The following is a 23088-nucleotide window of genomic DNA, read 5'->3' as shown; positions in this document are numbered from 1 at the left end:
TATACATCAAAATGTAACTAGAACAAGCTGAGCATGAAAATTGTGCATCTAGCATTTGTTCGGATTTTCAATTAATCACAAACAACAACTCTGAGATTTCATTGTCCCTAGATGGAAGACTCAACATGTTTCAGTCCTCTTAATATTTTTGGGACTTTCAGCAAGAGATGTCACATAAAGAGAGTTCCAAATATTCACTGTTCTTCTTTAGTTGTAATATTCAACCATAGTTCAGCAACAATCACTGTTGAAAAAATCATAAAAACAAGGCTGAGCTTTTTTGCTCTAATTCCTTATAAACAACATTACGGTGTTAAAGCTATACTTTAGTTGTAGTATTCAACCATAGTTGAGCAACAATCACTGTTGAAATAATCATAAAAACAGGGCGGAGCTTTTTTGCTCTAATTCCTTATAAACAACATTACGTTGTTAAAGCTATACACAATATATCAATTACCTTGTCTAGCTGGTGGAGTATGCTCATCCATAAAATTTCAGTGTCCTTTTAATGGGCTAAAGTATGTTTTCAAGCGGATAAAAATACCTCTTGGACAGAACCTGTAGAACAAATTACATATGGGAATTTCATAAAAAAGTCCAACTTGCAGTACCATCAGAAAGTTTTAACGCTTCACATTTCTAGTGAATTTCTCATTTAACACAGGGCGTTTATACATTTAAACACGTCACTGACCCAGACTCAATAGGTAAAGATTTGGTCCCTCTATTAGTTCCAAACTCGAATAGTCTATAAGTATTGCTCAACAGTCATAAAAGAATCAGTCCTTACTTCTATTAGGCCTTTAGTGGTCCAAAATGGGTTGGTTTAAGATGTTCGATCATATGATTCAGGTATTTAGACGGTGTCTAAGTTGACTAGAAGACCCATCAAACTATTCAAGTCTCCGGGAAACCAAAGTTCTAAAAAGGAAAAGCAGGTAAAACCAAAAGTACCAATAGATGGTAAGTATTCAAACACTCTTTAGATCCAGTTAAGTTAAATCTCACCTGCGACTTGCGGCTCGTGATTCACGTTCTCACTCTTATTTTAGCTCACTGGTGGGCTCGAAGAGATCGAAAAGGTCGAAACGGGCCACTACTATGTGTCGGTAGCCCTCGTCTAGAACAAACGTGAGACCGGCATTATTTTCATTTGTAAATGTGGGCCAGACTAGAACTTCTAAGAGCCTCACTATTTACTAAAGCGTATGCATGAACATGCTGCACTCACCTGTCTAAATCAGAAAAAACTTGACGATTTCTACATCTGGCTCGCCATCTTTGGGTAGACGCTCGAAGTTGCCATGGCTACGGCGTAATCTCTCTCGGGAGTTTCAAAGACCAAGTTTACACTTGTCTTTCAACAACAGTTGTAAGCGGTCAATGCCTCGCCACGTCCGACTCTGTAATGACACAGGCGGAAAAAATAATCAGGACGAGTATTAGGGGAGTGCCCTCAAAGTATTATGAGAACTCGTTGGTACCCTGTCTCATACTAAGCACGAGAATCTCTCTCACCTTTTCATTTGTAAATGACCTCTTGATCTTGTAATCTGTCTGATACCTCCTAATAAGCTCAGTCTCCAGTACCGAAATGGATACTGAACACGCCAGAAAATTGCCCTGGCGCCATATTGGTAGTTTCATACATAACTGTATGGTAGTCCTTTTTTGGTTTCTACTTACCGTTCGAAACGTTATACTGCTAATTGGAAAACGTCTGTAAGCAGAACTTTAAGAGTTTACATACTGTGAATATTCCCTGTCATCAGGCTGGGAATCCTTGGTAACAAGAAGCAGTTTATTTGTAAACTGAAAAGTTCAGTCACTTTAGTGCTGTGTTATTTATTGTGGGTCTTACTGCCCCTATCCAGTAAGAAAGGCTCCCTTAGCTGCACCCCTAGTAGTCAACTTCAGATTTTTGCTGCACGTTTCATGTTGGGAGTACTCATAAAAATCTCTCTAATATATTCAACGTTCTTTCACACTTATCAGCACAATTTTCCAATTGCAACGAGGATCCTGTGCTCCAGCGACACCTGGGACTTCACTTGGGTTAGTTACCATCTTCTCCTTGAGCAGATTTTTCATCTTCAACTCCTCTCTGATGTTGAGGCCTACACCATGGGCGAGTCCAAGAGGAAATGTCTGTTCAAGGCCTGCTCCTGGTGCGGGCTGATGAATGTTTGTGGAGGATTTCATGACAACTGCCTTTACTGTTTGCATCTGACACACATCATCCAGGAGTGTGAGATCTGGCAGTCGTTTTCGAACAAAACACTCAGAGACTGCCACCGGAGGTTGGTGGCGTGGCTCAATGAAACTAGGGTGGGGCTCTGCATCAGCCTCGTTTCGTAGTCATGCCTCACTCAGGCAAGGCAGACCAATACGGCGTACCACTTCTAACAAGAGGGCTAAGGACCATGAGGACGCATCACGAAGCAGTTAGACTTATGGGAAGAAAATGTATTCCAATGGCTATTGCATTAATGTCAAGCCAATGCTGATGCTCTTTTGACATCAGCTAATCAGTGCCTATGGCTTGAAATATCTGATTTTCAACAGTATATTCTACCAGTTTCAAGTCCGGCTTGCCTGAGGCAAAGCGTATTTCTCCTGACTTAAGAGAATCATCTATGCACTACATAGAGACTACCTAGGCGTGGACCACACTGCTTGGACTAGGGCTATGAGCTTCAATAAGGACGTGCGGGACTCAACTGTGGATGTTCCTTTTGAGGGGAATTATCTTTTTTTTATTTATCCACGGATGATGAATTAAATAAAAAGACATTAACGGTCAAATCACAGTAAATTGTTTCCCTCATTGAGGCAATCTCGAACAGACTTCACGTCTAAGTGCTTTGGTGGTAAGAAGACTCATACAACCTCTGGGTATTGCTCGCAGAAGTAGGCACTTTGACCTTCGCCGACCATGCAGAAATCACTGTCGAAACCATGCTCTATCATACCGCCTACGGCCTCGTCCTCGTCTTTAAAAGATATGGCCCCATTGATGTCCCCTTCGATGCAAACACAGTCTTCGACCCTGTCAAAGGCAAGATCTGTGACCCCTCTGATGACCATGTCAAGGACAATGACTACCTCATCGAACCCAAAATCAATCCCGTCGATGAGCATTTGTAACCAATCCACTGCTACGCCATTGACGACCCTGTCGAAGAGCTCAATCAAGTCTACTCTTACGGCACTGCCGTCTCAGTCATCTACATTCGCCACATTAACACGGCCAGCCCGCCATCTTCCACTAGAGCCTGGGATTACCCCAGCAAGAGATCCTCCAGCCCAGTGCAGATCTAGAAGATCCACTGGCAGTTTTTTCTGCCAACAACAATGAGCCGGCTTTGGAAGATGCCCCCTCGTCCCAAACTGGACATGCCTCCACCTAAGGCAACCCCTGCTCACTTTCCTCTACCTAAAGCAGACTCACCAACAGTGGCAACAGGGTTAGCCCCCCTGCACCTCCCCGAGAAGTTTCATTGAACATTCCGGCCACCCCAAAATCGTTTGTGTCAGAGCTGCAACACAACCGGACACTAGTGGCTTACCTGCCTCCTCACCCCCATGTCCTACAAGGGAAAACTGCCCCCCTACACCAGCACAGCGAATGGACACAGAGTCAGAAGGCGATGTTCTCGATGACCAAACCTCCATTCACACAACAAACACAGGCACAGAGGAATTTGATGCCCTTGTCCTTGCAGACAGTGAACCGGACGAGGTTTCCCTGCGTGATTCGCCACTTGATGAAATGGGATCTTTCCACGCTTTAATATCTAGGGCTGCAAAGATGTTCGGGCTGGCCACTGAAGAGCAGAAAAAGAACAGCTTCCTCTACCAGCGGCGAGAGCAGCACAGAAAACCGGTTGTGGCCATACCCCTGCTGGACGACATCTGGGAAGACGTCTTATTAACAATGGCCAACACTTCCTCTGCACCTCCCAAAAAGGAGAGGTTTGAGAAGAAATATGACGCTGCAGCTACGTGCCTTAGAACACAACCTACCCCAGACTCCGTGGTGTAAGGCAAAGTGTCTGGACCCGTTTGGGAAAAAGGTGATCACAACATTGGAAACCACCATCAAGATAGCCAATGCCATGGCCATTCTCTCAAGATACGACCTTGAGCTCTGGTTCAAGATGGGTCCCATCCTGGAGTTCCTATCAGACGATAAGAAGCAAGAGGCTTTTGCCCTTCTCCGTGAAAGGAGAAGCAGCTTCTGATCATGCAATATTCATATCTGTGGACATCGCTGAAACAGGGTTCTAGCATCTGGGGAATGGTGCAGCACTTTACAGGCAAGGTTGGCTCAGGGCTACCAATTTCAGGCCTGAGGTTCAAGCGAAAGTGGTTGACGTGCCATTCATTGGCATTGATGTCTTCGGAAAGAAAGTGGATGAGACATTGCAATCCATAAACACCAACACAGACACAGCCCACTCCCTGGACACATTGCAGCAGAGGCGCCAGTCCTTTCGCTTAGCAATGTCCTGGTTCTCAAGAACTACACAAGAGTATTGGCCTTCCTACAAGTGCCCATCGTATAAGTCCCCTTCTTACTCAACGTCAGATGCTTACAAGAATAAATCACAAGCCTACAGGGGGAATCCGCGCCGATGAGGCTCCTCACGCTCCAGTGGCCAATCGACTAAACAAACCTGACGAGCATCAGGGCCAGCATCCACACTTTCACACCCCAGTGGGGGGAAGGCACAGTTCATCCACGAGTGGGAAAAGATCACCACTGTTGACTGGGTGCCAGCAGGCCAATGCGCTGGAGTTCGTCAAGCGGCTGCCCACCATTCCCCCATTGCAGAAAGTGGGAAAGCACATGCATCTTTCGGCAGCAGGAGGTCCAATCTCTGTTATGCAAGGGTGCCATCAAGAAAGTGCCACACAACCAGCAAGGACAAGGCATCTTATCAAGGTACTTCCTAGTACGAAAAAAGTCATGGGGTTGAAGGCCGATACTAGACCTCAAAGTGCTAAACAAATTCTTAATGGCCCAAACTTTCAGAATGGTAACGATGCAGCAGGTTCTGTCCCAGTTAAAAGAAGGGGATTTTCTACCGTCCCTAGACCTAGATGACGCCTATGTTCATGTCCTGATCCCGCAGAAACACTGCTGCTACATGCCCTTTATGGTCGCAGGTTGCCACTACAATTCAAGGCCCTACCCTTCGTGCTCCGGTCAGCTCCTAGAGTTTTCACAAAGTGCCTGGCTCCAATAGGGGTTCATCTGCCCTAAGTAGGTGAACAGATCTACCACTACCTGGAGGGCAGGCTGGTGTGGGTGGTGTCATTCGACATGGCGGCCCAGCACAGCGCTAAGACCATTCCATGCCTGCAGTCTCTCAGGCTCTTTGTGAAGCATCCAAAATCATATCTGATCCCAACTCAGCAGGCTCTCTACTTGAGCGCAAGCCTAGAAACACACTCTTGCAGGGAGACTTCATCAGAGGAGAGGGTTCAAGCCCTTCTCACCAAGGTACAATGGCTCTCCTGCTTTCCCACCACATCTGTCCGCCTCCTGAAGTCCCTACTGGGAATGATGTCCTCTTGCATCCCCAAACTGCAACACTGCATGCTCTACATGCAACCACTGCAGGAGTTCCTCGATGCACGCTGGTGGCAAGTGTCAAAGGTTTTCATTAACACAGCACTTCAAGAACTCACTAAAATGATGTCAGTCCACTCTCATCTGGTACAGGGCACTCCTTTTCACCTGTCTGGTCACCAAGTCACTGTCATGACAGATGCCTCTCTTGAGGGCTGGGGCACGCATAGAGGAATCCTTAATGTCAGGGCTTGTGGACGAAGGAAGAGAAAACGCTCCATATCAAGCTTCTAGAGCTCTGCACAGTCTTTTGGGCACTCAAGTCATCCCTCTGCAGGTCAGTGGTCAGGTGGTTCAGATCTTTTACGTATAACACCACCACGCTGTTTGATGTACGCAGCAGGGAGGCACCAGATCCATAGCTCTCAACTCACCCGCTTTTGGCGGGTGTCACCCGCCTTGCAAAGGGCTGACTCACCCGCCAGGCCTCCTGCACGCCCATTCATTCCAATGGGCGTCTCACCCGCCAGAAACAAAATCGGGTGATTTCACCCGCCTTTGCAAGACAAATGGTTGAGAGCTATGCCAGATCCGTCTCTCTATCAACGGAGACGCAGACCCGGTGGCTCTGGGCACTGAAACACCACATGTTCCTCATTTATTTGCACCTTCCAGTGTTCAGAACATCATGGTGGTTTCCCTCAGCAGGGAACTCAGCTCCTGTCACGAGTGGACACTGCAAGAGTCTCGGCTCCTCTGGATATTCCATCACTGGGGTGCTCCGGAAATTGACCTTTTTGCTATCTAGGAGAACAAGAGGTGCCTGGTTTTTGGCAGCAGTTTTCCACATCTAGAAAACCTGGGCATACCTTCTTGTTCTCCTGTGGGGTTCGGGGGGGGGGGAGATGCCTGCCCCCCAATACCCCTGGTGGTGCAAATATTGGGCATGTTCAGACAGCATTGATGCAGACAGATCTTAGAAGCCGCTGCCTGGTCAAGACAGTTCTGGTACTCCGACCTCCTGACCCTGGCCTCTGTCCCCCCAACCCCAATGAGGCTTCTATCCAGGGACAAGAGTGCAGACCTCCATCATGAGTCAGCCTCGCTCAACCTGATGGCCTGAATCCTGTGCTCCTAGAATTCGGCTTCATCCCATTGCCTCAGGGCTGCAGAGACATTCTGGTGCAAGCCCGAGCCCCATCCACCCCCGTCTGCTACAAGAGCATATGGAAACGCTTTGCCATTTGGTGTGGACCACTGGTGATGGACCATTTTACTGTGCAACCAAAGGTCATCTTACCTTACCTACAATCTCTGGTGCAGGCAGGTTTGGCACATTCCTCCATCAAGGTGCATCTTGCAGCAGTGTCACGACATACCTGCTCTTCTTCCGCATCTTCTCTTTGGTCTAAGTGGCTTGTTAATGAGTTCCTTCAGGGCTTCTTTCGTTCTTTTCCACCTAACAGGTGCCCGGCTCCTGTTTGGGAGCTGAATGTGGTTTTGTCGAGACTTCTGCGACTTCCATTTGAGCCACTACACAAGGCTTCACTCAAGTTCCTCTCTTGCAAGACTTCCTTCCTGGTCACCATCACTTCAGCACAAAGAGTTGGTGAAATCCAAGCTTTCTCTTCCAAGATGCCATATTTGACCTTCCACAAGTCCCATGTGGTCCTACGCATGAATCCTTCCTTTGTGCCCTAGGTTCTGTCAGCATTCCACCTCAATGAATCAATGGTGTTACCTGTTTTCCTCGGATCCCAGGCTTCTTGGATGTCGTACATGCTTTAAAGTAATACATCACTCGCTCAAAGTATTTCCAAAAGTCCTCTCAACTCTTTGTGACATTTGGTGCCTGGGGTGTAGGCAAGGCACTTTCCAAGTGTTCCATTGCAAGGTGGATTTCATCCTGCATTTCTTTCTGTCGTCAGCAGGCTGTCAAGGCCCCTCCTGGGAAAACTCATGGCTCATTCTAGCAGAGTGGTGGTCACCACAACGGCATTCCTATCTGGGATTTCCACGCTAGACATATGTAGGGCAGCTACCTGGAGGTCCGTCCACACATCGCATCTAGAAACACTTGTGTACAGGCACGTTATAAATATTGCATCATATCATATCACACTTGTACACGTTTTTACTGCGTCGACAGGGATTCTGCAACAGAGTCCAGAGTCGGCCAGACGGTTCTACGTCACAAGTTTGCATAAGGTCATTGCCTTCTGTGGTGAGTGTTGCTACAATGAGTTTGCCTCCGCCCAGTATGGTTTTATTGTACTGCTTTGTAATCTATTCACAGCAAGTGAATCTATGAAAGATCCAATGCTGGAGAAGGAATATGTTACCTTTCAGTAACTCTGTTCTCCATCATTGGTTTCTTTCATAGATTCACATGCGACCCTCCCACCTACCTCTCGTACTGTCACGTTATGTGTGCTTTGCCAAAATCTGATCATGGTTACCAGAGGTGGAGCTAAGGGAGCCTTTCCTTTTGGATAGCGGCAGTATGACCCAAAATGACTGTAATAGAATGCTAAAGTGAATGAAGTTTTCAGTTTAAAAATAAACTGCTCTATGTTACAGAGGACATCCAGTCTGATGACGGGGAATATTCACAGCATGTGAATCTATGACAGATACCAATGCTGGAGAACAGGAGTTACAGGTAATTAACTCATTCCATGCTGTGACAAATTGAGGGATTCTGTCACTTCCCCTCAAGGGAGAGCCTTTCCTTGTGAGGCTAGGGAGGTGAGCCTGCTATGCAATACCCTTCCTAGGTGTAGAGGGAAGTGGGACCTCACCGGAAGAAACTCCCCCTTTGGGGACAAGGACTCCTGTTCCTGTGAGAAAATCCCTACTCCTAAGATCACTACACCCTCTTCAATGAGAATCCATGAAGAAAGACATGAAGAACGAGTTAGTTTGTTTTTGTCAACCTAGTATGCCATTAAAACGTAAGAAATCTGAGACAAAGAAGAGTCATATTGAATGAGAGTACTAAAGGGAAGAAGGACTTGTACGAAATACTAGGGAAGCCGGAATGTGGGCCCCTGGACAGAGAGAGAGAGACTGCAAGTTTCAAATCAGCTGGCACTGCCCAGCTGAGGAAGCTGTGGATGCGCAGCATCCAATGCAAGGAGGCGAGTCAGCAAGAACCCCGAAGTGATACTTTGGGAAAGGGCGAACGCTCGAAAAGCTGAAGCCAGGAGAGAGGGAGGAAGAGTGGTGATGTGATTGTAGGTGAGAAGCAGTGGACTGATAGGTCCATAAACAGTGCCAACTCCACGGTTGAAGAGTTGATGGAGAAGGAAGCGAATGGAAGAGTGACGAAGCAACGTCTTCTAAGTTGCTGAAAAGACCCGAAGCCGCTCTGACACGAATAGAAAAAGGTCTGTGTCCACATACGACCCCAGTGACGCTACCCCTACAAAACACATGTAACTGGGAAAACCGGAAACTCAGGAGTAGGAAAGAAAAGAAGAGATAATCATTACTGGAACACTGATACTCATTCCAGTCGCAAGAAAGTATTGGAAATACAGAGAGAAAGTTATAATCATTACTGGAATGCTCATACTTGTCCCAGTCAGAAGACAATATTGGAAATATCGATAGACAGTTATAATAATCTTTAGTGGAACACTCACACTCGTCCCAGTCGCAAGAAAGTATTGGAAATACCAAAAGAGAGTAATAATCACTAATGGAATGCTCATACTCGTCCCAGTGAGAGGGGAGAATTGATACTATAAAGAGAGAGTAATAATTGCCGGAACATTCATACTCGTCCCAGTACAGACGAGTTTATAAAAGGAAGTGAGAAAGAATATTGGGACTTTACAACCTGCGGTGATCAGGATGAAAGATAAATAATAAAAGACCGGAAAAACTTTTGTTAAAGAGAAAAGTGTTAAGAATAGTCCAGGATATAAAAGAGATAATACCTCAGGAAGAAGAAAAAAAGCAAAAGAAGTGAAGATAAGTAAAGGAACAGATTAAAGCCTGAAATAATCCTGTATCTGAACTGTATAGGCTAGCAAGAGTGGTGGCTAACAAATATTGCAAATTTCATATTGAACTCAACTTGGGGAAAACCAATATAACAGGAGAAGGGAGTCATTCTCCTGTGCCTTAGTTCTTATAATATTGGCAGGGTCCGAGTACACTAGTTTTGGAAAGTGGACGGGATATGATTTAAGACTTGCACCGATGACTGACGAGCACCTTTTGCTAGGCAGGGAACACCCATAGATTAGGGAGAGTTAGGCCTTTGCTCCTTTTTGTTAAATAAAACGACACTAACATGGTATATCAGACTCTGTGTCCTTCTTCTGACCCGTCACAATTCTGAAAGGGGGACTTGGGAGGCAAGAATTTACCTGTGTGAGCTATGGTATAACCCCAAAGAAATTAGCTGTAGTAGAACAGATTCACAAGACAGTCAACCATAATGTAACACTGACCTCTGGTAGATTATTTTATGTTATATTTGTTTTCGTTGCCATTAAATGTTAGCGAGGTTGCTCACCAAGGAAAGCTCCCATCTTTGAAACTTACATCGCTGATTTGATATGCGGCATACCATCACATTTTTCCCAGACCAAAGCAATATTTGGGTGTTGTGCCTTAACACAAGTACAGCACCCTGTTTCTGCTCCTTCTTGCCTCTGCACTCCATGGGGTGTAACAGCAGCATTGAAATCTGCTATTAGAAAACACTGATCGTTTTTCTACAGGGATAACCCCCACGCTCTGGTGATATTCCCTCCTACTAAGTGAGGATAAATAATATGTATTTAAACAAAAGGAAGGAACATATAACAAACTACATCAAACAGCATATACCCGCAGACAGCAATTTCTTGTAGCAACCACTAAACAAAGATGGGCTGCATTATGTGTTCTCAATAATCATCAAAGGCAGAATTACCAAAAAAATATCATTTTTAATATATGAATCTCTCTTCAGCACAAGTAATACACTCATTTGTTTAAAAACATATACACATAACATAGTCATATACATCTTAAAATCATGCCACCTCACAGTGTCAAAAATTATATGCCAAAATTTTCATTAGCACAACACAACAATGGCAACTCAATTGTTCTCATTCCCCATTGTGTGAATCAGGGCTGGTTCACACAATGGGGAATGAGAAAAATTGAGTGAGGTGGCATGATTTTAAGGTGTATATGACTATGTTATGAGTATATGTTTTTAAACAAATGAGTGTATTACTTGTGCTGAAAAGAGATTAATATATTAAAAATGATATTTTTTTGGTAATACTGCCTTTGATGATTATTGAGAACACATAATGCAGCCCATATTTGTTTAGTGGTTGCTACAAGATATTGCTGTCTGAGGGTATATATTGTTTGATGTAGTTTGTTAAATGTTTCTTCCTTTTGTTTAAATACACATTAGAAAACACTGGAACACTGATGGAGCGTATCTGCCGGCCTCTTAACCTCCATCGCAGCACACACTGCTCATCAAAATCAGGCCGCATGGTGGGTATTACACTGTTATTATATCTTGTACTATGGAGGATGTGTTGTCAGAACTCATCGTATTAAAAGGAGCTCTGCTGGTCAGCTGTTCCAAATAGACACTAATCATAAACATAACAGGAAAAAGGAGTGCTAAACATCCTACATGATACCACTCAAATATTGGACTAAGCTAAACCCCTTACCTGTCTCGTGCATGAAAAATAATGTATGACATTTTGTTTTTCCAGACATGTGCCTTAAAAACCCCAGACCGTCTCCGTGCAGAAAGAGAATTGGCAATCAGCGCTGACAGCCCTGTTCAAACCTGGAAAGAAATATCATCCTCACCAAAAAATAAAATGGAGCAGCCATCAAAATATACAAAGGTACACCTACTTGCAGGAGGATGAAGTGTTTCAGATTTGCAAGCCTATTTTAATTTCCATTCCCTACCTGAAAACTGGAATTGTCTGCCATTGAGCTGAAACAGTGTTCGTTATTTAACAACACAGCGACTGGGAACAGATGCTACTGTTGGTGTGGCATTAAAGTAAATACACACTGTATTCCAATCTCCATTGATGTTGAGTGCCTTTGACTATCCCAGGGGTGTAGGATTCCCCCTCTTTCTAATAAGGGCCTTTGTTATGGGTATGAAATCATGGCAACAGGTTTCAGGCCTGTTATAGGTCTGAGGTTATTCAGTGTTCCTACCTATGAGGGCGCTGCCTCTGGTAACTACTTATTAGGGAGATGTCATGCTAACTATGAATTGTCCCTAGTACAACAGAGATGTATTAGCAATATAGCCTACCAAGGGCTGTACACAAGCACCTGCAGTGGGTGAACATTTGATAAATACATACACTTACTGTCCCATTTAAAGCCAGAACAGCAAACAGTAACAAGTATTGTCCTAAGCACTAGGCACCACAAGCCCTAAAGCTTATCAATTTTATTTTATTCATTTAGTTGATCCACGCCAACTTTTCAATTTATCATCATAAAGTACATTATCAAGTTATCATCATAAAATACATAAAACACAAAAGTTACAATAGATTTTTGTTACAATAAAAAGAAGTCACAGTAAGGTTTTCTCTGTATGTACAATTAAACAATACATGTGCAAATAATTGACGTTTGTATATACATGTAATTAATTCAGATCTACATATGTTGTGCAAAGCTTATAATTAGCACAGACATTCAGACATTATAACCATTGCAAAACCTTCAGGCATGCCAAATTACTGTCAAAAACAGCAGCACACCTCTGTCGATGACAGTCTCGGGAGGATAGCTCAGGGGCAACGTGCTCGAGACGACACAGAGCAACATAGGTTCGATCCCTGGGTCCGCACTTAGAAACCTCTGGGTATTAAGCGTGTTATAAATAACCTATCATATCATAACTACCCCTCTCCTTTCTTCTCCTTATCCCTTCACTCTCACCACCCTCCCTTTTGTCTTCTCTTCCTCATACCCACAAACTGCATTCTCCCTCTCTTCCCCCTCACACACTCCTTCCCTCCTCTGTTTCATCTTGGTTTTCCCCTCTTCCCCTGCAACCCTCTCCAATCTCTTTACTCATCAGCTCTCCCCTCCACTAAAACCTTCCTCAGACTCTTAATTTTCTTTCTTTATTCATCTCTCTCCCTATATTCACCTCTTTTCGTCCTTTTGCCCCTACACCATATATTCTTTCACTTTACATAAATATGCCTCCTAGTGCACCCACTTTGTTCCACCAACTTGCCTCTCCCCTCACCTGTAGCCCTGCACACTGTAGGGAGGTAGTAATCCAGATCATGCGAACCAAAAATAACAGCACAATCCCGTTTTCCATCATTCTTGTTATGTAACAGCACCAACAGGACTGGAGGAGAACAAAAAGCACAGATAAATGTAATAGGCCCAGCCTTGTTTATTGCCACTTGCAGTCTTTTTTGCCTTGTCACGGAGGCTAGGTGAGAGACAAAAACAGAGAAGGAAGTTGCAGTTGAAGTATTTTATTGGAAATCACAGTGACCTGGCCATAGTACACTGGGTCCTCACGTACAACCAATGAAAGCACAATTTATTGTCTGGCCAATCATTTTTCCACTAGGTGCTCTTTCCTCTAGCTCGGCTACATAGTTGGGGTTTTCTGGGGCCCCAAACCATTGACTATATCAGTTGTCTCTACTCGAGGTTCAGGTCTGTTTTCCTCCTTTGAGAAGACACTTTGGGTAATTTCTGTTAGGTACAGATAGTGCTGGCTATTACAGAGATTGGAGAGGTTGAGCCGGGAGTTATGTATCTTGCCCTCGGCTTCCCAAGCTCATCCCCTGCTCCAGATAATATCAGAGATCCCACTGGTGTCTAGTTTCTTCACTGCTCTGACCTCGCTGCCTTGAACATGCGCCAGCACCCACCTTTTCACCTTTCTTGCGCCAACCCTCAGTTTTCTTTCCTCCAGGGATGTCAATTCACCATAATGAAAAACCAAAAAAGGGATACCTGTACATCCCCTGATCCTTTCAGGTAAACAATATGAGTATAATCAAACAAATAGGATCGGAGGCAGTGAGGTTGGATTAATTCTACTAACAAAAAATCTTCATATCTTCAGATTTATCACAAAAATATCTTATTTATTCTTTTTCACAACAAATTGTATACACATTTATTTAAAATACCAAAGATACTGTATACACCACATATTAACCACGTCTCTCACTGCCACCTTACATACACACCGATGCTGTACACTCGTCACTGCATTTTTAGAGCACCATATCTCTGTTCGTCTCTACTTGTAGCGAGTCATGTACGTTTTTTTTTTTAACGCGACGTACTGGACTCGCTACGAGTGATATGGCGCTCTAAAGATGCAGTGCAAGTGTACGGCGTCGGAAGTTTGTGTACTTAGAACACTGAGTCGGTCACACAATATTATGGTCCAATATGGATCTATATGCAGCTGAATAGAACTACGGTTGCTCTGGACTGTTCGATTTGGAAAAACACTGAGTTACCTTACAGCGCTCTGTGGAAGTTATCACTGATCTATCCTATTTGGAAGGATACAGAAGGTTCTAAGACCACGACGGGGTCTGTGAGAGCCAGAAGGGATTGCTTTTCCCAATACTTACAGGATCCTCCATCAGAAAAAGTTGGAGGTGATTGAGAACTGTAGAACTGTTGAAGACATCTACCACCTTATATTTTGGAATAAGCAGACATGGAACTGCTTTTTTGTTTGTATAGACTGTCCTGAAGAAGGTCCTAAGAACTGTGTGCAAGATTGGTGCCTATAGGGGACAAAAACATATGTAGACATAGGCCATAAACAATCTGAGTGACTTTAACAGAAGGCATACTGGCAAAGAGACTGTGGGGCCTAAGATAATATTGAAAATAACTGTAGAAGAAGAAGAACTACAGTGTATATTGTGTATATTGTTTATATATGCTAGAATATGTGGAAAACATTCGAGTGTGTGAAGGCATGAGTGTGTATGCGAGGTGGTAGTGAGAGATGTGGTTAATATGTGGTGTATACAGTATCTTTGGTATTTTAATTAAATGTGTATACAATTTGTTGTGAAAAAGAATAAATAAGATATTTGTTGTGCTAATTCTGAAGATATGAAGATTATTTGTTAGTAGAATTAATCCAACCTCACTGCCTCCGATCCTATTTTTTTGATTATACTCAATTCCCCATAATGTCAATGGTAGCGGAAGTGAGATCACATACCCAGTGACATCACAGCAAGTAATGTCACATGCCCTTTGACCTCGATGGCATCACATGCAATTTAATCCCAATAACATCAATGGAAGTGACTGCAGGTGCAGAAACATGCATAAGCTTACATTTCATAAAACAAACATAGGACTCTTTTAGATGCCAATCATGTTTTAACTAGGGCGCTGACTTGATATGACATGGAAGGGGTCGCTCTATGACAGCGGTAGAGCCAAAGGAACCAACATAGGCCAGGAGAACTGCCATGCAATTGCCACTACAGCTTCATATGGCCATTTATACCATCCTATACCAATTATACGTGCATATGTCAATTCTAGTAATCATATACCAAGTAAAGCACATTATTCGCTGGTGCTGCCATAATACAGTATGCCACTATTTGAATTTGAGGATACTGTGATCTTATGTCTATTGTAGCCTTACCGTGTATGTACAATCAAAATGATATTCAAGTTTCAACTTTATTTATCTAGTTGCTGCTATCATATACCAAGTGCATCCTTAAATGTCCAGTAATGCCACACAATGGGCCTCATTCCGAGTATGGCGGTATGGGGGTTAACGGCACCGGTAAGGTGCCGTTAACCCCCTACCGCCACATTCCAAGGTCCCTTAGCGGGTCCCACCAGGAACGGCTGGTCTGACCAGCCGTTCTTAGCGGGACCCATTAAGGGACCAGGAAGCAAATAACGGGCTCGCTATTAGTGGGCCCGTTATTTGCTCCTTCCCCATTCCCATTGAGCCCTATAAGGCTGATGAGAGATGTAGTCTAAAAAGAGGAAAAAGAAGTAAAGAGAGCTAGAGAGAGACACTAATGGAGAGAGACAGGTGAGAGGGCAGAAGCAAAAGTGTGCAGAAAAAAGAGATTGATAGAGAAGCAAAATAGGCAGATGAGAGGGGCTGTAGAGACTTCCGAGGGCTGAGAAGTAAATTAGGTGCGAAAAGAAACTTGGGGGCTAGGGGATGTCCTCATTCTTTCCAAGTCAACTCTCGAGTATGTTATATTTCCCTTACTTATACGTCCAGTCCCCTTTCTTACATCCTTGCGGGCGTCGGGCATGGGGACGTTACCGGAACCTTTTGGTGGTGAAAATATGAGCTTTCCCTTTACAGTTAGTATAGGGACGCAGACTAGACCCCATGCTCCGGAGCCTCAACTCATTCCCTTTTTCCACTCGGACGGTATCGGACCTGGCAGCTTGCGCGTGCATAGATTTTCATTTTTTGCACACTTCTCTGTGTTTTCTTTTTCTTGAACTTGCACCTCCCTTCAGTGTCTCGCCTCCCCGGCACATGTCGGTCTTGGGAGGCTCTACCATGTGTACCTTGTACGACGATACCTTCCCGTCCTCAGACCCCCAAACGCTTTTCTTGAGTGCCTCCGACCCGACCACCGTTGGGACGCATGTGCAGGGCTCTCGCTCCGCCTTTATTGAAGAACCGCTCATCCCGCTGGAGGGAAATCTTCAACACCCCCCCGGTCATCTGAAGGACTTTGTGGCAAAGGCATCAAAACACGACAAGGTAAGTCATGTCTTCTCCAAAGCACACCAGCACAGTGATTCCTTCCTGGGGACACCGACTGGGAGGGCCACTCAGGTTCTTTCATTGGAGGTAGGCTGGAGGCTGTGATCGCTACCAGCGCACATGTCAAGGGGCTCAGTGGCCCTCCCGGGCCTGCCTCTGAGGGGCTGCCAATCTCTTCTACTGAACCAGGGTGTGAGGGACCCTTGGGCTCTGGATTCACTCTTCCAATGAAAGACCAAAGAAATATCGAGGATTAGTACCACCAAAAATGATATACGCCAGTCACAAGTTCAGAGGTAGATGTACAATTTTAATAGGCAGATAGCTATCTGGCTATCAGCGCCTCGCAGTGGGTACCAGCAAACACTGTGAGGGGGGAGAGTACTGGACATTACAAAGTCATGGGTTTATATACACTTGGCCACAATCCCGGTTACATCGTCCAGCCCATCTTCAAGTTAACAATTCACTAGGGTTCCTACCCAGTTCACATTGCTAATACAGAATCAATGTTTTCCTCAAACATTAGACATGTTTTTCTGCATACATAGCACAATGGTAACATTTGTTTTCAAGCTTAATGTAAGTCCAGTTTCAAGGAAAAATCACAAACATTCCTGCAATGGTACACAGTTTTAGCTATTCACCATTCTGTTCACTGTTTGCATGAGGATGACGCTATTGGTACAGACAACATCTAAATTACTGCTCAGTTCAACTCTAGTTTAGCTCCAAGGTTTCTTAGTTCAGGACAAGCAATCCACCCTCAGTAGCCACAACATGTTTATCTGCGTTGACACAGTGCAAAGTTCATTTTTCCCTGCTGCAGCTGAAAACACAAAGTTTAATATGAGGCAAAAACAGGAGTTAAACAAAATGGCGGATGATTCTAAAATGACGGCGTAGTCAGCTTTTATTCTGGTTCATTCGGATGCAGTTTTCAGTGCAGTGCGAATGTGCTTAGGCCAATGTTCATTATCAAGAGGTATTATGCGAAATATGGTTTGACAAACCATCCTTTTGGCCTAAGCCAAGAGCATAACTCAAACATTTGTACTATTCAAAGACCACGTATCATCATCAGAGCAACCTGAATCAGTGTTTTCGAAGACATTAATCACCATTAACTCCTTGATCATAATATCCTTGATCATAATATAGGGCATTAATAGCCTTTTCACGTACATGTATTTTAGGTCCTAGTGTACCTATTGCCTGTGCAAAACTCCCTCCTATCATATAACAAATGACAGGCAGACATTGTATGCAACAACAGCAGAACAGAATAATGCCAAGGATTACCATTAAAACTGCAAAGATTTTCCAACCCCAGATTTGCAACAAGTCCCAAAACCAAGTGCTAATATTCCAATTTCCCTCTGGGACATGTACTTCGGTACTTAAGACATGTAAATTCTGAATTGACTTAAATATGGTGGGGGAGGAATCAGGTACAAAAATGCAACATGCCGGTCCCACCATTTTGCATACCCCACCACGCTCAGCTAGAATGATGTCTAACACCATCGTATTTTGGAGAGCCACTTACGTAATTGCCTTCTGTTCTAACATCATGTTATACAAAATATCAGTGGTCCTATTGATGGTTTTCTTCAGTACCCTTGCCAATCTCCTAATATCCTCCGAATTCATTATCTGTCCACAGAACGGCATGAAGGATTTGGCAACATCACCCAAGACTTGTGAAGGACTATCACCATTCCCATCCCGCCTGGGACGAGTTTTAGAGATTTCAGCGGTGGTGGCAACATATACTCCTGGTAACAATATAGTCCCTGGGTAACCACGTGTTAGGGAGAATTCTCCAGAATGGCTAATTTCCCTTATCTACTGAGCCCCTCAGCAGCTTTGCTGGATTTCTAGGATTTATTTTTTTCACCTGGTAAGAGTGTGAGCCTTTTTCCCACTCTTACATGTGTTTTGTTGTGTGTGTTTTTACAAATTGTGTGATCTTGGGCTGAGGAGCCTCACCTACTCCTCAGGCATCATCTTTTTACTGTGTGTTGCGCAGCACCTTCAGTGCAGTGACAGAGGGTTGTCTTTTAGACTTCCCACCTTTGACTCCATTTTCGGGGGCTGACTACTGTCCCCCAGAAAAGATAAAGTTGCCATTAACTTTATTTAGTCTCTTAAACCACAGACCCAGTACACCCCTTCTTACATGGAGTATTGGAAAGGGTTAATATTTATCCCTTTTAGTCTGTTTCTCTTGGAGAATTGTTTCGCTCCCTTTTCGTTAAGACTTGGCTGGTGGCAGTGGTAACTACCCTATTTTTCCTACCGCGGCTATCTTAAATAACCATGGTATTGTTTTAGGCTATCTTGGTAGCCTCAAACTTAAACCCACTTGACCATATTGTTTTTAATATTGTTCCGGCTGTGTTTAGACGCCATTTCTTTTTGGAAAAGTCTTTCTCGTGTTCGTCTCTATGCGCCAAACCAGGTTTGGTTCCTTTGTTCACCGTCTTTTTGCAGGCTTCTGCACAGAAGCCCTCCTCTAGGCGCCTGAAAGTCTGGGTAGGCAGGATGTGAGGGAGGGGTTTTGGGACCCCTGCCATGGGTTCCCTTGGTAACCCAAATCGCACTCCTGTTTGATTGGCTGGGTGACTGTCCTTGCCAGGACAGCCACCCTGCTGTGTGATTGATAGCCAGGCTGTGTGAATGGAGAAAAACTGCATAAAAAGCAGGTCTCTGGGACTGGAAAGGCAGAGTTGCCACTGGAATGAAAGAACCGATGAGGAGCTGACAGAAGAGGATCCCTACAATGACTGAACCGCCCGGTGAAGCCCTGCTGCAGGCCCGAATCTTCAGAATCCATCGACAGAGAGGATCCTCCAGGAATCTCCTTCCCTTGAGCTGGTGGGACCAACCAGGTCGCCCAAACTTCAAGCCAGGACACCTCCTCTGGTTGAATTTGCTGTACAGAGCTACAGTGGGCCGGATAGCCAGGAAGGATAGCCAGGACCCTGCTTGGGTTTTAAGGAGCGCACCTTTTATTCATTGTTTTGCTCTGCTGCTGGTTTCTTCCCTGGGTAGTGCAGGACCCTCCAGTCTTCCTACTTCTTGTCAGTCCAACAGTCGCTTCAGGAACCGTGAGCCTGCAGGAACTACCAGGAACATCCACCTCAGGTACAGCTTCTTCTCCGTTTTAAGGTACTGTGCAAATCCGGTTGTTCGTTTCGTTCAGCCCCGGTGAAAGTGTGTGAAATATTTCTCCAATCCGGGGGCTTGTCCTTCTCTTCTCTTTGAACTAACTTTTCTGCCAACCAACTTCGTTCGGAACTTGTGGCTCGAACTTTACTGCGAACTACCCTGAACCGTGAGATCTTGAGCAAAAGACTTTTGTCCTATTGACTTTGGCCCTCAGCCTTTTTTACCTGATTCTATCACTGTGGTTCCTTTTGCTCCATTGCCATGAGTACTTACCTGTTGGTGTGGTTCAATTTCTATTAACTTTGTCTTTCCCTCCCTTTTAAATTGCTGGAGTGCCATTTTGCTCCCACTTCATTTTGTGAGCTTAACTTGTCTGGCACTTAGTGGGAGTGGTGTGGTGTATTAAGAGTGTGATTTTTAAACTGCTTTACTTTAGTGAGATGTTATACAACTGATGTGTAATTAAATGTATATTCTTTTACTCAGAAACCTTGAGTCAGTGTTTGTTTGAATCATAGTAATTGATGTCCTTTGTGTAACTATTTGATACTGCTCACTTGCTCTTGAGATAAGTCTGGCTAGTCAGTCATCGCTACCACTTTACTGTGTAGTACAGGCAAGTACCAAAGGTGAATTTGTACTGTCAATTGTAGTCTTAATTGTGTATGGTGTTCCGGGTACTGCATATACTGCATATAATTCTGCCTAACACTGGTGGCAGCGGTGGGATCAAGTATAGTAATTAAGTGCTGCTATTACCTTGGATCAACTAACCACAAGGCTAACATCACTAAAAAGCAATATTAATCATGTCTGATATGGAAAGCTACAGTCAGGAGACCCTCCTTAGTTATGCTGTGGAGTATCTGAAAACTCTGTGTAGAGCTAGGAATCTCTCTGGAAAAGGCAAAAAGTCTGAATTGATTGAAAAGTTGTTAAAGAATCAAAGTCTGGAGAATGGATCAAATACCTGACTCACCAGGAAATGTGGGAAGTATTGAGGATGATAATGTGTCTGTTAATGATGAGTTGGAAGAGGCAGATGTCTCTCCTAATGTAGGCCTCACTGCTCCCTTGCCTGCTCAGCAACCTCAACCCTTGTCCACTGGGATCCCCACAGGTCCTACACTCAGTCCTGAATTCATTGCTCTAGAGAAAATGAGGCTTGAATTGGAATTCAAACGTTTAAATACTCAAACTGAACAAAAGCATCAAGAACTTAAGCTCAGAGAAATGGAGTTGAATCATGAACTAGAAATGAAAAGATTAACTCTTGAAAATGCTTCTCTCCCAGAGTCTTCTAGATCTTCCAGTCCTAAGAGACCCGGTATGGCTAAAGAAATTGTGGGTATGTATGAGGTTATGCTTGATATTTTGGATTGGTTGTCAATGTTTGAATATAACCATGGTATTCAAGGTCTTACAGGGAATCAGTTGCTTCCCTGGCTCTTCTCTAGGCTCCCCCTGTTGCAAGTGATGCTGTAATGGAGTTGGGGGAGGTGGTTAAACAGGATTATGAGTGTGTGACTCTAGCTTTGATAGCTAGATTTGGGAAGACCCCTTCCCAGTACCTTAAGAGGTTTAGGACCCTCAAAAAGAATGATGGTACCCCTTGGGCTACCTGGGTGTGTGACTATTTGAAGAACGTAGATGGTTTGGTTAAGGTTTACAAAGTGAACACTTATGAAGGTATGAGAAATCTTGTTATGTTGGAGTCAATTTATGATGCCTGCTCTCCTGAGCTTAGACAGCACTTGGCTGATTCAAAGGAGATAGATCCAAAGAAGTTAGCTAAGGCTGCTGACTTGTGGGTTGCCAACAGGGCTACTCAGAAGGATTTTGGGGCTACTCAGAAGAAGGATGAGGGAAAGCAGCCAAAGAAAGATAACAAAGAGAATTCCAATAACACCAATAGTTCCAATAGTTGGAGATGGTGCAGTGACCAGTCGTGCAGTGTGTCCACTGGGTATATTACCAGAATAGTGTACATGTGGAAGAGGTCCCGGTGCAAATGTTTCTTCTATGTCCTTGCATAGTGTCCATTGCACAGATTCGTAAGTGTTGCAGTGTAGTACGCACCATTGATTCTATGCACGTACTAGAGTGGTTGGAGCAGGCTGAATGTTGTGCAGATTGTCTTGCTTGGTTGGCATGCCTATAATGCTTTTTGATTGGAAGTGGCTAGTGGTGCCAAACACAGCAATATGTTTCTGCATTACGGTAAGTGGAACACGTGTCCTTGTGTCCCTGCTTTATGGTGTGGCGGTTGAGTGGAAATGCTGGTGAGTATGTTGCCTTTGTGATTCGTGGCAAATGCGTACCTGGTCGCCTGCATGCTCTGTTAAGTTGTGGTGAGTGTGGCCTAGGCCTAAACTGTTGGGTGCATGGGTGAAGGCCGTAGGCCATGCACCCAACAGCCCAGGACTTCATCATGGGCAATGCTGCATGGGCATCCCACAAGCGAGGCAGGGTAACTGCTGTTACCATCGGCAGCTGGGAGAAGGGCAGCCCCAACCTCCCCGCGCCTGTTCCTCTCCTCCCCCCAGCTACGGAGACACACAGTCTCGGCAGCACAAAAGCCACGGAAGGGTAAGGTGCGAACAGTCATCGCACCCTTCCTTCAAACAGCAAGGTGCTAAGCGCCATAAGGAAAACAACCATCAGGCAGGGCCCAGGTTCAAAGATCTGCCCCCACACGGGGGTCAGACAGTCGGCTATCCGGCCGGGGGCTGCGACAACAGCAGCCCCCACCACATACACAACAAAGACCCAGGGCCTCCCTGGGTCCTATAAATGAGAGCAGCATGCTCAGAGTAAACACAATCTGTTTGTGGACCCTGAACGGGGACCCAAGCAAACAGGAGGTTCACTGTTTACTCAGTGTCTTCCAAATCTTCTTGCTTCTTAACACAGAACCCGCCCACCCTACAAAAAGGGGAGAAGAGCAAAAAGAAGTACAAGGCACTGTACGGTGCCCACAACAAGTCGTGGGACACAAGAAGGCGGCACGGGTCAGAGGGGGTAACCTCAGGACCCGGTGCCCGAAAGTATGATACCATCATGATATGTGATATTGTTATTGCCATAACCCATATCTGTACAATAAAATCCTACGGCCTTTTATTGCCAACACTTGATACAAGTTGTGAGCCTATCATTATGGGTGAGGGTTTGGGGTTCGGCCATTACTAAAGCATGCATATGGGTTCAGCAGTTATAGCCTCCACAATATAATGCAGCGATGCAGTTGTTACTGTGCATACATTTGGAGTTGGTGAGTAGCACACAATGGTTGCAGAGGACATCGTGCACTTGGTGGAACAGCAGAAGTGAGCTGCTATGCGTGCATTACCATATGGTGTACTTCATTGCCCCTGTTGCACAATAGGGAGCCACATGTCACCATGTGCATTTGCTATGGGTAGGCCTTTATAAGACCCTTGCTTGAGGAAGTGTTTCACCACATTGCACCATGAAAGGAAGTCATCAGCATCAGAAAGTTGCAATATGGACAATGTACACAGCCACTCACATACCATTCTGCACA

At 44.6% G+C, this 23088-nt stretch overlaps 1 protein-coding gene across 10 annotated transcripts in view; it reads left to right on the top strand.

Annotated features, from left to right (window-relative positions):
* The window catches only part of LOC138581369 (uncharacterized), a 3536879-nt gene that overhangs the window by 1070731 nt on the left and 2443060 nt on the right, over window positions 1-23088 (top strand). For all 10 annotated transcript variants that reach the window (XR_011304538.1, XR_011304537.1, XM_069652654.1 and 7 more), the window contains one exon: window positions 11329-11466. Coding sequence is in view for 8 of the 10 variants with exons in the window: in XM_069652654.1 (XP_069508755.1) it covers window positions 11329-11466 (138 nt within the window). In the remaining 2 variants the exon portion in view is untranslated. The remainder of the gene's footprint in view (window positions 1-11328; window positions 11467-23088) is intronic.

Source organism: Ambystoma mexicanum, chromosome 3p, assembly GCF_040938575.1.
Source record: "Ambystoma mexicanum isolate Mex_15411 chromosome 3p, UKY_AmexF1_1, whole genome shotgun sequence".
In the NCBI taxonomy this organism is placed as follows: domain Eukaryota; kingdom Metazoa; phylum Chordata; class Amphibia; order Caudata; family Ambystomatidae; genus Ambystoma; species Ambystoma mexicanum.
The sequence above is the reverse complement of the archived record's forward strand: the minus strand, read 5'-3'. Positions and strand labels throughout refer to the sequence as shown.